At 46.8% G+C, this 14,396-nt stretch overlaps 1 protein-coding gene across 2 annotated transcripts in view; it reads right to left on the reverse strand.

Annotated features, from left to right (window-relative positions):
• Positions 1 to 14,396, reverse strand: part of TNFRSF4 (TNF receptor superfamily member 4) — a 100,838-nt gene that overhangs the window by 18,967 nt on the left and 67,475 nt on the right. Inside the window, exon 6 of one of the 2 annotated variants that reach the window (XM_069610087.1) lies at positions 9,382 to 9,540. In XM_069610087.1, coding sequence (XP_069466188.1) covers positions 9,382 to 9,540 — 159 coding nt within the window. The remainder of the gene's footprint in view (positions 1 to 9,381; positions 9,541 to 14,396) is intronic. The other variant, XM_069610088.1, reaches the window with a different exon arrangement.

The following is a 14,396-nucleotide window of genomic DNA, read 5'->3' on the forward strand; positions in this document are numbered from 1 at the left end:
TTTGAATATGATGTGTGTTGATGTTGAACCCAAGGGACTTCTGAAAGGTGGCCAGCTGTAGTGTGAATCCCTTGAGGTTCATAGCAGAGAGCCAGGTCGGATGTCAGGGTGTTTGGTGTTGTTGGTCAGCAGTAGGAATTCAGTCTTGGAGAGTTTGAGCTTCAGGTAAGCACTGGACATCCAGGACTGGATCAATGGGAGGCAGTCCTTGAGCCTCTGGATGTCTTCGATGTAGGATATCTTGAGGTAGATATACTACTACAGGTGACAAGTCGAGTTGGTGATCTGGAAGAATCCATTTGTACAAACTGTTGGTGATTCACAAGGTAGGAAGTGAAGCTGAGTGCGATCTCGCTGATCCCCATGAGGCGATGTAAATTGTCGGTTAGTGTCTGGTGGTCTACTGTGTCAAATGCTGCTGGGAGGTCAAGGAGAACTAGGAGGCAAGGACGAACATCATCAGTGCTTTTAAGGGCATTGATGACCACCTTGATGGTAGCCATGTCTATGCTGCATCTGGGTCTGAAGCCAGATTGGTAGGACTGAAGGAGGTTATTGGCTTCAATGTATTGGAGGAGTTTTGTGGCTGCTGCTTTCTCAAGGATCTTACCTAGGAAGGAAAAATGGATGATGAGGCGGTAGTTGATGAGATTGAGATCGTCAGCGTCCAGCGTTGGTTTCTTAAGAAGTAGGAGGATTTGTCCGGTCTAGAGGGTTGAGGGGAGGGTGTCTTGAGTTAAGGAGCTGGTGGTGGTTGTCAGGTAGGGAGGAGTGCTTCAGTAGGAAGGGTCTTGAGTACGGAGGCAGGGAGCATGTCGTCCGCATACGATGGGGCCTTGAGGGATACTAAGGTGGCAGTTAGGTCTTTCATAGTTCTTGAAAGTTTTCCGGGTGGGGTGGGATTGTGAGATGGGATGTGCAGTGTGCTGTCAGTTGTGGCGTTGGTGTCTATTTGTTGGCAGATAATGTTCATCCGGTTGACGAAGAAAGAGTTGGTGGTGGATTTTATGATGGAGAGTGCTACGGGTGGGTCGTGCAGAGGGTTGATGCAGTGCTTGATGGCTTTTAAGAGGGCTTTGCTTTCATTGTTGGCCTTGGCTATGGTGTTTTGGTAGTAGTTGGCCTTGACATTGTTGATCAATTGCCTACGTGTATCACAAAGTTCCTTGAGCAGAGCAAGGTCGAATGCGCTGCAGGATTTTTGCCAATTCTTTTCTTGTTTTCTGATTGTTTATTTGTTGAGGTTGAGTTCTTGACTGTACCAGGGTGATGGAGGTTTAGGCTTGAGGGTGCGCCATTTCACTGTGGCATGGCGGTTGATTTTGTTTGTCAGGGTGGTGTTGAGTTCTTGGAGAATTGAGTTGCAGTCCTGGTTCATCAGAGGTTTGCAATGGGTTTGCTTGAGTCTTCTCATAACCTCTATCAGCAGGCTAAGAGCTATGTGCTTCTCCTCCACCTGAATATACTTCACAAACGGGATGCCGTCTTTGCCACACGCATAATGCATACTGTTTGGATCACTAAAGATGTTCTAACCTCGTGCGGTAACACCGTGGGAAGTGCTTATAATACTAGGATGAGAAACCGGTGAACTCCTGGGCATCCCCATGTACCTTATCCAGTGGCCACATTGGGTAGCTTGCATGCACCCCTTGACCTTAGAGTTCCCCAGCCTCCTGCTTTACTTATTTATTAAATTTCTGTCATGCCCAGGCCCAAGGGTATTACAGTGTTTGGTACAGCGGATAGACATGAAAAATACATTGGCAGAAAAGCATAGCAGTGATAGCAACAAGTGTTATTCATATTTATCAAACAACCAGGTTTTTACTAGTTTTTTAAGAAATGTGTGTAGGAATGTTCATTCCTGATGGATGTGGGTAAGGAGTTCCAAAGGAACGGAGCAGTGACGGAGAAGCTGACACTGCCAGCCCTTTTATTCTTGAATCAGGGAATGACCAACAAAGTGCTAGAGTTGGATCATAGCACACACATGGAGACATGTTGGGTAATACAATTGTTGAAGTATAGGGGTGCCTCTTTGTAGATACATCAGTGCGTGATAGACAACGTTTTAAAGTCCACACAGGCTTTGGTGGGGAGCCAGTGAGTCTCGCGTCTGGTTGCTGTGATGCGATCCCATTGCTTTAGTTCCAGGGCAGCATAAAGTTCCTTATTCTGCAGTAGTTGGAGTTTGGACATGTTGGCAGCAGTGGTGCCCAATGGTAAGACATTGCAATAATCCAATTTTGTGAGAATGAGTGCTTGTGCAAGTCTGAGGTAGTTGTCTGATGATAGGAATTACCTACTCAGAGAGATGAGTCTGGCAGTGTAGGCTGTAGATGAAGATAGTACATTGGAATGTCTGGTCATGGATAAGGCACTTCGAAGTGGACCCCCAGGGTTTTGATTTGTTTCAGAACAGGGATGGTTGTTCCGTCAATGCTAAAGGTGGAGAAAAAGCTGTCCAGGTGTTTGAGACGGTGTGGGGAATCCAACAATGAGGAGCTCGGTTTAGTCATCATTTAAACACAAATTGAGGGTGGACATCCAATTTTGGATTGTACTGTGCACTGAATTGATTGTGGCAGAGTCATGAATGTGATCGCCGTGATAGGGATGAGTATTTGAGTATCATCCACAACGTTTGTGTGTTAAAGAAATCAAATAGAGGCTTTGTTTATTGGTTGTAAAGTGTGGGGGAAAGGATTTTGGTTGGTTGACCGAAGTGCAGTTATTCGTGGCGGAATTGACTGTCATCAATTTCACCACGAATCGCTTTGCACTTCTGGCAAACAAACCCAAACATTCCTTACACCATCCCACCACCCCTCCCCAACTTACTTGCTTGCTTGCCTCCGCTTCCCCTGCACCCCTGCGGCATCAGATCCATCCCTCTAACGCGGGTCGGATCTGATACTAAAAGGTCCCTTTTTCTTTGCTCCTCGCCTCCAATGTTGAGGAAGAGGGGGACAGCCTGGCCGCCCCTCAAGGCCAGAAATATTGAACATGGGAAGTGAGGGACATCCCCGCAACCCATGCTCCTCATGTGCAGTATTTTTTTTATCATCGATTTAATGGTACTGGCCGAATTCTTCAAAGTACCATTTGATCGATTATAAATGATCAAATTGGCTAATACCTGAGTGAAAGGCAGGAGCCTTGTGGAGCAGGGATGGGTATTGGCTGCTGATTCACCAATGAATACTCTGGTGGTGAGCCCACTGAGGAAAGATTTGACCCATGAGGTATCAGGGGAGAAATGGAAGTATTGGCTGAGGTGATGGCAGAGGCTGTTATGGTGTACTGGGTCAAATGCAGCTGAGAGATCTAGTAGGAGGAGGATGGGTAGGTTGCCAGAGTTGCCATAAAAGTGACTCCATCCCATTTGCAAAAAATGGCACCTTCAGATTTTGGATCTGGCACATCTGTCGTTCAGGCACGGTTTCTAAGAATCATTAAGCCTGTAGCTATGTTATTCTGGGAGTGTGGCAGGACAAAACATGTCTGCACAGGGGCGGCCATCAAATGTATTCAATGTGGAAAGTACACATTCAAGGGCAAAATGGACACCATGGCAGCCCTTGTGGTGCAGGGTGCGCATCCCCAATTGTTTAGGGACCCCCAGATTGTACCAAGTATGGTGTATGTGTATAGGTGGCTGGAATCTCAGCAACTCGACGACGCATTTTGCAAGAGTCTCCTTTCATTTTATTTTATGCCCCTGAACACATAGAACACAGTTTGAGCATATATTACACCCATCTCCACTTTACAGACTTTACTTTCTCTAAGTGACACAGTACTTAGGGAAAGTATGAGTGTGGTATGAATAGTGAGGTGTGGATAGAGGGAAGGGAAAGCGAAAGAGCAAGAATAGGCTGAAACTCAAGCATTTTTATTCTGTTTGTATGGCAAGGCATGATTGCAGTTGCAGACCAGCTATTGTTCCAAATTATTCTAGTGCTCAGATTGCAGGGGTTTGGGCTGCTTGGGCCCTGTGGTGGAGAACAAAAACATCTGCCCACTGGGACTATTGGGATTAATAGACAAATTGACACCAGGGGTGACAGCACCACTGATCAGTCCAGGGGGGAGGGGCAGTGCCCAGCCCCCTCATTATGTAGCATGCATGAGCACTCTACCTCTTCCCTTGTGGAGTTGAGCAATGGCGGCTCGTGCATAGACCGTCTGCCATCACAATTTTGCAGATGGGTGGGAGAGGACTTTCAAGGGGAGAAATAAACAGCGGAATGGAAGGGGAGGCCAGAAAAAAGGTTGCCAATGGCAGGGGTGGGAGCAGCAATGCTGGCGTGTGGGTTCACGAAGGGGCCTAGAGGTGGAATCAGGTCCAATGGAAATGGGGAAAAAGAGGGGTCAAAAAGGGGCAGGAGAAGACAGGTGCCAAACAATGAAGGATCGGGAGCAGAGCTGACAATACTGAAAGTCAACGCACACAGTCATGGGTGTAAGGGCCCCCTGAAGAAAGAAAGGTCCAGGGGAAAGGGTGGTGGCTGGAGAGTTGTGGCCTGTGAAAGGTGAAGATGCTGGTACTCGTCCCTGCAGTGAGGCAGATTGCCTCAAAAGAGGAAGAAGGTCCTCCAGGGGATTTAAGAAAGGACTCTGAGGAGAGATACTTCAGGCGGTGGAACGTGGCAAAGTGGTACAGCTGGGAGTGAAAGACACTGAACAAGCTTTAAGTGGGAGAACCGGACAAGGGAAATATTTCTTGTGTGCAGTTCAATGCTTGTCTGCAGAGTGGGGGGAGGGGGCAGAAAGATGTAACAATGTCCTGTAAAACCCCAGATTTATGCAGAGGATCAGAAGCAGGACAAACTCGGGAGTCAGTAACGGGAATAGACGAGGTGAAAGGCAAAACCCAGCTTTATTAACATCCAAAAATAAAGCATTGGCAGCATATAAACACAGGCATGTCGATCTCAGAGCTCTTCATGCAAAACAACATCTTTTGTATCAAAAACATATCGGATTGACGAAATAATGATACAAAACCTAAGGGTTAAGGGGGTTTGGTCAGGGGAATTGATTATGTACATTTTCTGGATGGGTTAAACTTTTAATTGGATGAAGCTTAACTGAGGGCTCCTCCTAGGAACACCTCCAAATTAATAACAACAAGAATACATAATGTATACGTTTAACTATTGGTGAGTATAATACGCAGTGGGGTGCTTGGCACCAGGGGTTTTAATTGGTTGGCATTGCACTGACCAACCTTGGGCAACTTACAGGTCTTCAGGACATGAGCCAAAAGGGAGTAGGGTAAAAGAGGTCCATGGGCCGCTTGTCTTAATTCAAGAAAAATACCTTTGCTCATTTCTAGGCCATGAGCCAGGGTGATTGACTTTGTAGTTAACCTTGTGCAATGGCTCGTGTTTGGCAATATGCGTAAGGAGTGAGGCAGGTGTCCTATCTGTGTTTTTTGCTAATGAATAGACAGTGTTCTTAAATTATGGGTCATGTGAGAGGATCCCGTTTGGATTTAATTCACCATGCATTTATGAATATTTCAGATAATATGAATGTGATTGTTATGGCCTCTAGGGACTCTCTTGAGCTTATTCTTCATGGCATCTTCTAACTTATAATTACCCTGCATCTGGCACACAATGGTCAGCTGTACTTTTCCAGACTTTAATTAATTTGGAGGTATTCCATCTGCGTCCTGGGAACTCTTATCTTGTGCCTTTTCTGTGGTGCTCAGGCCCTCCCTAATTTCTTAGTAACCTTGGCTCAAGCGACAAGCTACTGTCTGTGCTCTGCAAGGATCTTCATTTTGTTATTTCAGCATTTTGAATTCTTATGAAACCTTGAGGCCTTTCATTTAAGTAGAAGCGTTATGCAGCTTCCATTTTAGAAAAGGTGGCTATCCATTACTGTTGCATTTCTATGTTAGTGAGCTACACTTGTGTGTCGTTCATGTTGCATTCAACTTATATATTGTTTATGTTAGTATTTTTCATGTCTTTATGGTTGCAATGTTAATATTCTTCATGTATAAGTGTATGTTTGCCCTAGGGCGTTTTCTTCATGGTCAGTGCATACGTGCTTCATGTCTAATGGATGCATATGCGTGATTATATGATCAGTTTTAGATATGCACGCCATCTTCAGCTTACATCATATTCATCCCTTGCTTTACCTGCCTTGGATATGGATGATATGGTAGCCTTAAATAACAATGTTTCTCGCCTTTAGGATATTGGGCCGGGGAGGGGGCAAAGTCATGGATGACATATTCATCTGTATCTCAACATTGAGGTGAGGAAACGCTTAAAGTGGTCCAGGTTGACAGAATTGGGGCCCAAAGACTAAATGTTTTGGGGAATGGGGAGAGAAGTGGTTTGTCAAAGAGTGGGTTGATTCTGGAAGTTGGGGGCATCAATGGTAAAGTAAAGGCAGCCGAACCAGACACCACCAGTTGAGAAGAAGAAGCGGCATGGTGGGATGGTCAGGGAGATAAGAGATTGGTGGAGGTGAAGGATCCTGGAGAGTGGGCCATGGGGTACATGTGGTGCGGTATGCCTCATGGTACCCCCAGAGCAGGATACCCACAGGCAGCTGGCCTGGAGGATTGAGGGGAGTATGGTTCAAGGATGGCAGGTAAATGGGTCTGTGGAAGCAAACAAAAGTAATACCGGGCTGCTCCAGACAGGCCTACCACCCCATGTCATTCATTAATCTGATTTGCCCAGAGGGGGCCTGGCCCTCCATAGATCTTTTTAAGGGTCCGGAGCAATTGTATGCAGTGGGGCAAAGTGAGGTTCTAGCCCCCATTTCTAAAGCACTAAGGGGGCAGTACTCTGCACCTATGACTTGGAGTCTGCTAGTTGTACACAATGGAGTTCTCCCATAGAGAGGGATTCATCGACATTATCTGGTCATTCCAGCTACTGGGCTGTCGTGAGTAATGGAAACTCTTAAGTCCCCTGTCTTATACACAGCGTCAAAATGATAGAGCTGGGAGCCAGGAAAGTCATGCATAGGGCAGAGCCAGGGGACCTGGCCTGGCTTTAGGGGCCAACACAAACCAAACCATGAAAATGGCTCCATAAAACATGGGATAGAATATTTGGCAAATTACACAAATATTTGTACAAACCAGAGCTTTTGCTGGTACGATATGTGAGACAATTAGAAACTTGGGTCAAATCCCGGATTCATCACTTAATCGAAGTATGTGATCATGAGCAAACATTTTAATCTAACCATTGATCAGCCTAAACTGAGCATCTCTAGAAATGATGAATTTTGCAGCTTATGTTATTAAAAAAAGACAAACATATGCTTTACTAGACTACAGTGTTGCTCCCGCCATATGTGTAAGTGACCATTCGAATAACGCCTACCACAAGGCTATTAGCCGCTTGGCTTACTTATGGCAAATTCTCGTCTACCCCTTAATCCTTCACATGCTACGGGGTGTGATGGGGAAAGAGATGGTGTGGTGAGAAACATGGATGTTGCTCTGGCATAGGGCTGCGAGGTCAGCACTTGTCTTTGTATGGTGGCAGGTGTGATGGGGACGAACAGGGACTTTCTCACTGCTCTGGAAGTGGGCTGTGAGTGGGACACCAGTGTTCCTGGCACGCTAGATATGTAATTTGGATTGGAGCAGCAGAGGCTGCATGGAATCAGGGCTGAACAGCACTGTTTTTGGGATAGGGGCAAGGAGTCTTGGGAAATGAAAGAGGGATCAGGTTCTTGGGCCAGCACTGGATGCATGGAGTGGGAAACATGTTTCAAAAAGATGCCTCCTATGGGGCAGGCAGCTAAACTATTTTCAGGGCAGGTGAGGTGCCTGGATTTGATCAGCCACTGATCCGAACCCGCATTTTGGCCCGAACCACCTCAACCCTCACTGGGATCTGCTAGCACTACTAAATCAGCATGCATTTTAAGACTGAGGTATGAGGAGGCACCAACCCCAGAAGTGAATTCCCAGAAGCACAGTAACAGCCGGCCGTGAAGTATGTTAAAAAATGGTAACAAACAAAAAAACTTGACAAGACTCAAATATGTTCTTGTACAACTGGACTTATGGGCGATCCAGTATTTACCAGGGCATCTGGAGTATGGTACTTCAAGGGACAATTCATATCATGCTATAGCTATAGCTTCATAAGTATTATTACAGATGCAAATAGTTTAACAACATTCTGTGTATTTTACAAAAAACCTGGCTCTTGAATTACATAAAACTAATATGTTTTAGAGTATAAAATGCTAAAAGAATCTGGCTTTATCACCCCAGATATGTTTTTCAAAAATGTGCATTTTTAAGACCTGTGTGGGTGGGTGGGTGCGTGTGTGTGTATATAGTTTGGTGGTGTTGGAAGTTAGTGGCTAAGGGAGGGCGTTCACGGTCATTGGTGTAAGGTGGGGGGAGGGGTGCTGTGCCTGGTGAGGCTGACCAGCTTCAGAGGCACCTGAGGAGTCATCTAGTTGCACCAGTACATGGTGTGACCAACAGAAGACCAAAGTCCAGAGCTGACAGTCAAGGCTCCTCCTAAATGCAGTGCATGAGGGGGCCAGCAGTGGGCCCAGTTTGGTCATTACTTAACTGCAAGCTCAGGGGGGACGGATCAGAAGGTGATGAAATCATGGAGTTCTAAAGGACAAACCCGCCAGGCAAGTTCGAGGTAATCAGGTGCACTCTAAATTGGGCTTTTCCTCGGGTAATTAATGTGTTCTTTCTGCCTAATTGTAGACGTACTTGCTAGTTGTGATGGCCCTTTTTAAAGCCAAGATTTGGCGTCTAAATGATCTCCTTTCCAGTATTCGGCGTCTCTTTAATGTGTGCGCGCGATGTATCTGTCGCAATGTTCCATGTGCACAATTAAGGGAAGAGCAGCCTGCGATCTGGTCTCGTCTCTGTACAACAATCCACGGGTCTCTTGCCATACCCAGCAGGAGACGTGAGGAGCCGTGAATGTTGGATGCCAGGTGCATAATAATAGCTGAACCCGGCCGCTATAGTTCTATAATATCATTTGACCCATTGTAAAACGTCCTACATTGAAACTCACATAACAAGGCAAAGTGATTCACAGTTATGAAGCAGGCACTTTATCGTATATACCTTCCAAGATGTTTGGGCATGAGGAGGGCCGTGGTCAAATTAATGCAACTCTGCAAAATTGGACAACAGTAAGCTCTCGGGGTGTGCATGGGCCCTACCAGTGATGTAACAGGTGGTCAGGCCCGCTGAGTATTCAAGAAATGTTCCAGAGACCCATAGCTTTGAAGGGCTAGTGGGGCTGGAGCAGAGACGGTCACATTTCTCACAATGCCAGAGGCACAGGCACACATTAATGTCACGTCACTGGCCTGGCGGCGAGTGAACCACAGACATCTTACCCTGTGAGCCACCGCCTGTTCCTAAGCACGACCTACCATTGGTCCTGAAAGCCACTGGACCCTTCCTCGTCTGACACCGCTGAAGGACAAAGATTAAGATGGCAGCCGCAGAGATGGCGAGGAGAACACAGAGGATGATGATGACCAAGAGCCAGAACCCTAAGAGGGACAAAACAAGGAGAACAAGGCATCAGTTATACTGATGGTATAGAGGTTGTGCGCAGTAGGGGAGAAAGGGCAGGACATAATATCAAGGATAACGAGTACAGGGCATGCAAGCCAGCGAATTAGGACTGTGTTTACACCCACCAACTCTGCCATGCTTTTGGTGGAGTGTCCCTTTTTTACCTGAAATTCTATTACGTTCACATGTATTTCCTGACGGCATTCATTCCTCAAAGCAGTTAAGTGGAAATTAAAAAATTACTTTAAATTAAATCTACTGAGTTAAAAATCTCCCCCATACTACCATAAGAGGCGCTTCTCTCTTAATCCCTTGTGTCTTTGTCCTCCGGAGAAGTCTCAGCACTTAGGAACAGTGAGTGTTTTTGCACCGGGCAGACATCTTTCATTTTCCACAAGTCTCTCTATTTCCAGGTCTCTTTAGGTATGGACTCTTCCCGTTAATGTGTCTATTAAGAAGATAGCAGGGGAGGGGTATGCACACTGTGGGGGAAGATGGTGGGGGGTGAAGTCAACTACTTCCCTGGGATGAGCGAGGTCCTAGCATCTTCCTCACTGTAACCCCCTGCCACCTTAACACATTGTAACGATCTGATTGATGTCACTGTCACCCCCTGATTTTGGTTAGAATCCTATTCTCTAATTTCAGAGTCCCCCCTTGAGGGGCACATTTATACACCTGCGCAAACAGCATACGGTGGTATTAGCATCATCCTACAAGGCCTAACAGAGAGATAATAGCGGTGGGTACATGCACATCTCTAGTCAGGCTGATAGCATCAGGACATGCTGAACTTGGCAGGATTGGGTCAGCTTCTGCAGCATCATGTGCCAGGAAGACTTACAACATTGGCTGTTTGTCGGGCGACATGCATGCATGCGTATTGGCATAATTGACCTAAAAACATTTCACCTAAAACATTTGATCGTATTTGTTTTACATTTTTTTTGGTCAAATTTAATTAAATATATATATATATAAAAAAGGTCAAATAAATGTGATCAAATGTGATTAGGTCAAATGTTTTAGGTCACATAGACCCAAACCGCACGCATGCGTGAGAGATATAGTGTCAAGAAACGCTCCGCTCATCTAGTTGCACGTTCTAATGGCCTTCCTATGTTTGGCAATGTTTCTAATTCAAAGGGCGGTATGGCGGTCACGCTATGGAATTATGACCGTAAGAGACTTACTACTGCGACGTGCAAGGGGATCCGATCCCGGGTCTTCATAACTGGGAGAGCTCGATTGATTGAGCGTTGGAGGTTGCCATGGAAACTGGCTTCCTCGGTAGGTTCGCGTTGCACGTCGCACACGCTTTCCCGATCATGTGACATGGCTGTCCAATAATAGCGGGGCTATGCTGGTGCCCTCTGTTTCTGATTTGATTCTACGGAAGTGCATTGTTCCTGTTATTTCGTTTTGGATTCTTACTGCCGACTTTTGCTGTTCTACGGATTGCCTCGCCTTGCCCTTTGTTTGTAGATTCCCTGTTGCCTACCTAGGACCGCTTTGGACATTCTTCCGTCTCATGAAAATAGGATTGGTTGCTTGCTTTGGTTTTTTGATCTGGATTGCTTTACGGACCGCCGCTTGGAATTTGTTTTGTCCTTGGATTTGCTGCTGTGTGTGTACTGACTGGAACTCCCACTGGACTGCATTGGATATCTTTTGGATTCGGCTATCTTGATTTTGGTTGGTTGATGAGGGCTCAGTGGATTGCATACCGGGACTTGAGACTGCTGGTGGTGTGCTAGGATTCCAGGCGTCCGTGTGCCGGCGGGTCCGGTGATCCCCACTGGAACTAGAGACTGGTCCACCCTAGGTTAGGCGTCCGCGTGCCGTCGGGTTAGTACTTAGTCTGAGCTTCATCAATTGACCTTTCTTGGATTCTACTGTCCTGTGGTAAATCCTGTTCACTATTGTTCAGTTATTTTGTTTATTTTCTTGTTTGAGTATTGACGGATCCTGCATTATCTCTGCAGGACTACCGACACACCATAGCCGTTCTACTCCTGGGTCTACTACTGCCAGTGCTTTAAGTGGGGTAAGAAATTGAGGGGGGGCCCTCGTTTGGGGGCGTGGCTTTCATTGTGGGCGTGGCCTAAAAGTGCACAAATCATAGTAAGGTGCGCAAACAAATATATAAATGTATGTGAGCATTTATATGTTTGTATGCGTACTACTATGGTGTGTGTACTTTTCAAGCCATATTTTATAAACATAGCAATGTTACATATTTCTATGTTTATAAAAGGTGGTTTGAAAAGTGCACAAACCATAGTAAGTTATGCACACTTGTGTGCTTACCTTACTATGGTTTGTGTACGTTTCAAGCCACCTTTTATAAACATAGATATTTGTAACATGTTTCTATGTTTCTAAAAGATGGCTTGACACGTAAACAATTCAAGGCATGACGGACAAAACAAACCGCAAGGTGGCTTTGTCCGTCGACAAAGCTTTATAAAAGATGCCTTGAATTGTGCACGTTTCAAGCCGTCTTTTATAAACATAGAAATATTTCTACCTTTATAAAAGATGGCTTGAAACGTACACAGTTCAAGGCATCTTGTATAAAGCTTTGCCGACGGAGAAAGGCACCTCGGGCTCTGTGATCTATCTGCTATCACTGAGCCCGAGGTGTCTTTCACCCTCTGCGAACCCGCGGGCTCCATGATTTAATCTGCATATTAGATCACGGAGCCCGCGGGGGTCAGTGACCTGGGGAGGGAAAACAAAGGGACAGTAACTTCCTCTGATGACCCTGATTAGGGGTCATCAGAGGGAGTTACACTAACTGACAGAAGTGCCGCCAGCCTCAGCGTCGCTGTGGCTGGCTGGCACTTCTGTCAGCTTGGCCAACATAATGACGTGCGCATCTCCCGTCGCGGCCGCGGCGGGATAATGCATCCCGCAATGTTGTGTGGGACGGGGGGCCCCGGCTGGGCCCCAGCTCAGCCCCACTTTCTGGAGACTGCCGGGGCCCGGCCCCGGCAGGCCCCGGCCCACTTAAAGCACTGACTACTGCTGAAGCAAAGTGTTCTGCTTCTTGTAAGTCAATACACCTGTCTGTGCTTTTTGTTCATTGCGTCGGAAGTCCACAATGTATTGATTGCTTGATATTTCCTTGTTATAGTTGCGGCTGACCATCTACCAGTGTCCTTGTTGATTGACATCTAATGGTACTCAGGAAGATTACTCCGACCTACGGCTGGTGTTCTTTTCTTCCTGCTAATTGACTCCTCTGCGTGTTTTACCACTCAGAGGGGTACATTGGTCAGAAGAACTCGTCGACTACTCTACGCGAGCAACTCAGAGTCAACAGGTTCTGACATATAGCCACAGAGCATTGAGTGACTGGGCCAAGTAGAATCCGGTACTAGAAGGAAGTTCAGAGTGAGGAGGAGGGGCTCAAAGTATCAAAGTATCCAAGCTTACTTGGTACAAAGGGAGAGTGATGATGTGCAGGCAGTTAAGTGCAGGCACTGGTAGAGTGTGCATGCATGTCTAAGCCTGCAAGCGTAAAGGGGTGGTCTGGAACGTGTTGTCATTCGACAGTTAAAAAAGAGTCTGGCAGGGTAGTAAAAGTTAGAGCAGCAGCCTTAATGTTTAGGATTAAAATCGGGGTGGTAATGTTACATCCTCCTTTGCATGCACTACTATCGGGATATATGGAAGCAAGATGGAGGATGGCCTGGTGGAATGATGGTGGTTAAGGGGGAGTCGGAATCAATAGACTTAGCTTGCAGAGGTCCAGCATCAGTCCTGCCACTTCAGGGATTAGGTTTCCTCAGGAGATTGGGTAATGGGCCAATGCAGTGATAGTGGAGAGGGGGGCAGGAAAGGAAGGCGGGATTGGGTATCGGCGAGGAAGGAGGGGGACAGAGGCATGGGAGTAATTAATTGGGTTGAGCTGGAGGAGTAGGGAATGTGAGTGGGTATGTTGTTTTGGTGAGAGCATAGATGGGTGTGTATCGAATGGTTTGGGTGGCTGGCTGAGGATGGGTAGGTTTCAATGGAACAAGGGAAGGAGGTTGGGCTGTGGGGCATGTGCGAGGGGAGTAAGATTTCATTGAGTGGCAAAGTGTTTGTGGTGATGGATGAGAATGCGTTGGAGGAGGTTAGCGAGTCAGGTACAGCATTGGGCAGGGAAAGGGATGAGGGGTTGGTGTATGCAGTGATTGGATAATGGGGAGTGGGAGGGAGGGGTTGGGAAGGAGTCTGGGGAAGTGGCTGGTGGCTGAGCAGTATAGATGGGAATGAAGAAAGGGTGGATGGAGGGGAGGTGTGAAGTGAAGGTGATGGGTAGCTGGGGTTAGGAGGTGCTTGCGTGTGAGGCAGTAGAAGTGGAGGGACGGGATGGGTTTGGAGGGGTGGAGAGTTGGGAGTTTACATGAAGAGGTGAAGGGGATGCAGTGGGCAGACCAGAGGAAGAAGAGGGGAAGGATGTGTTCTAAAAGTTGGGGTTGGCAAAGTGGTGCGGCGGTGGGGAGTCGTAGCTAGTCTTTGATAGGAGGGCCAGTTTGAAGGGGAGGGGAGTGCAATTGGTAAATTGGTGTTTGGTAGCGTGGAGACAGTAATAGAGGATTGAAGGGAAGTGGTGTTTGGAGGTCGTTACGTCTTGGGGTGGTGCTTAGGCATAGCAGGGTTAGGAGAGGGGGTTAGAGGTGGGGAGGTTAGAAAAGGGGGTGGACTGGGTGGGTAAAAGGTGAGCAAGGCAATCGGGAGACAGTGTGAGAGCAGGATAAAGGAGTTGGGGGTGGGGAGATGAGAGGTAAGGGGGATGGTAAGGATGGCTGTTGGGGAGAGGGTTAAGGCAGGTGGGAGA

This window comes from Ambystoma mexicanum, chromosome 8 (genome assembly GCF_040938575.1).
Source record: "Ambystoma mexicanum isolate Mex_15411 chromosome 8, UKY_AmexF1_1, whole genome shotgun sequence".
In the NCBI taxonomy this organism is placed as follows: domain Eukaryota; kingdom Metazoa; phylum Chordata; class Amphibia; order Caudata; family Ambystomatidae; genus Ambystoma; species Ambystoma mexicanum.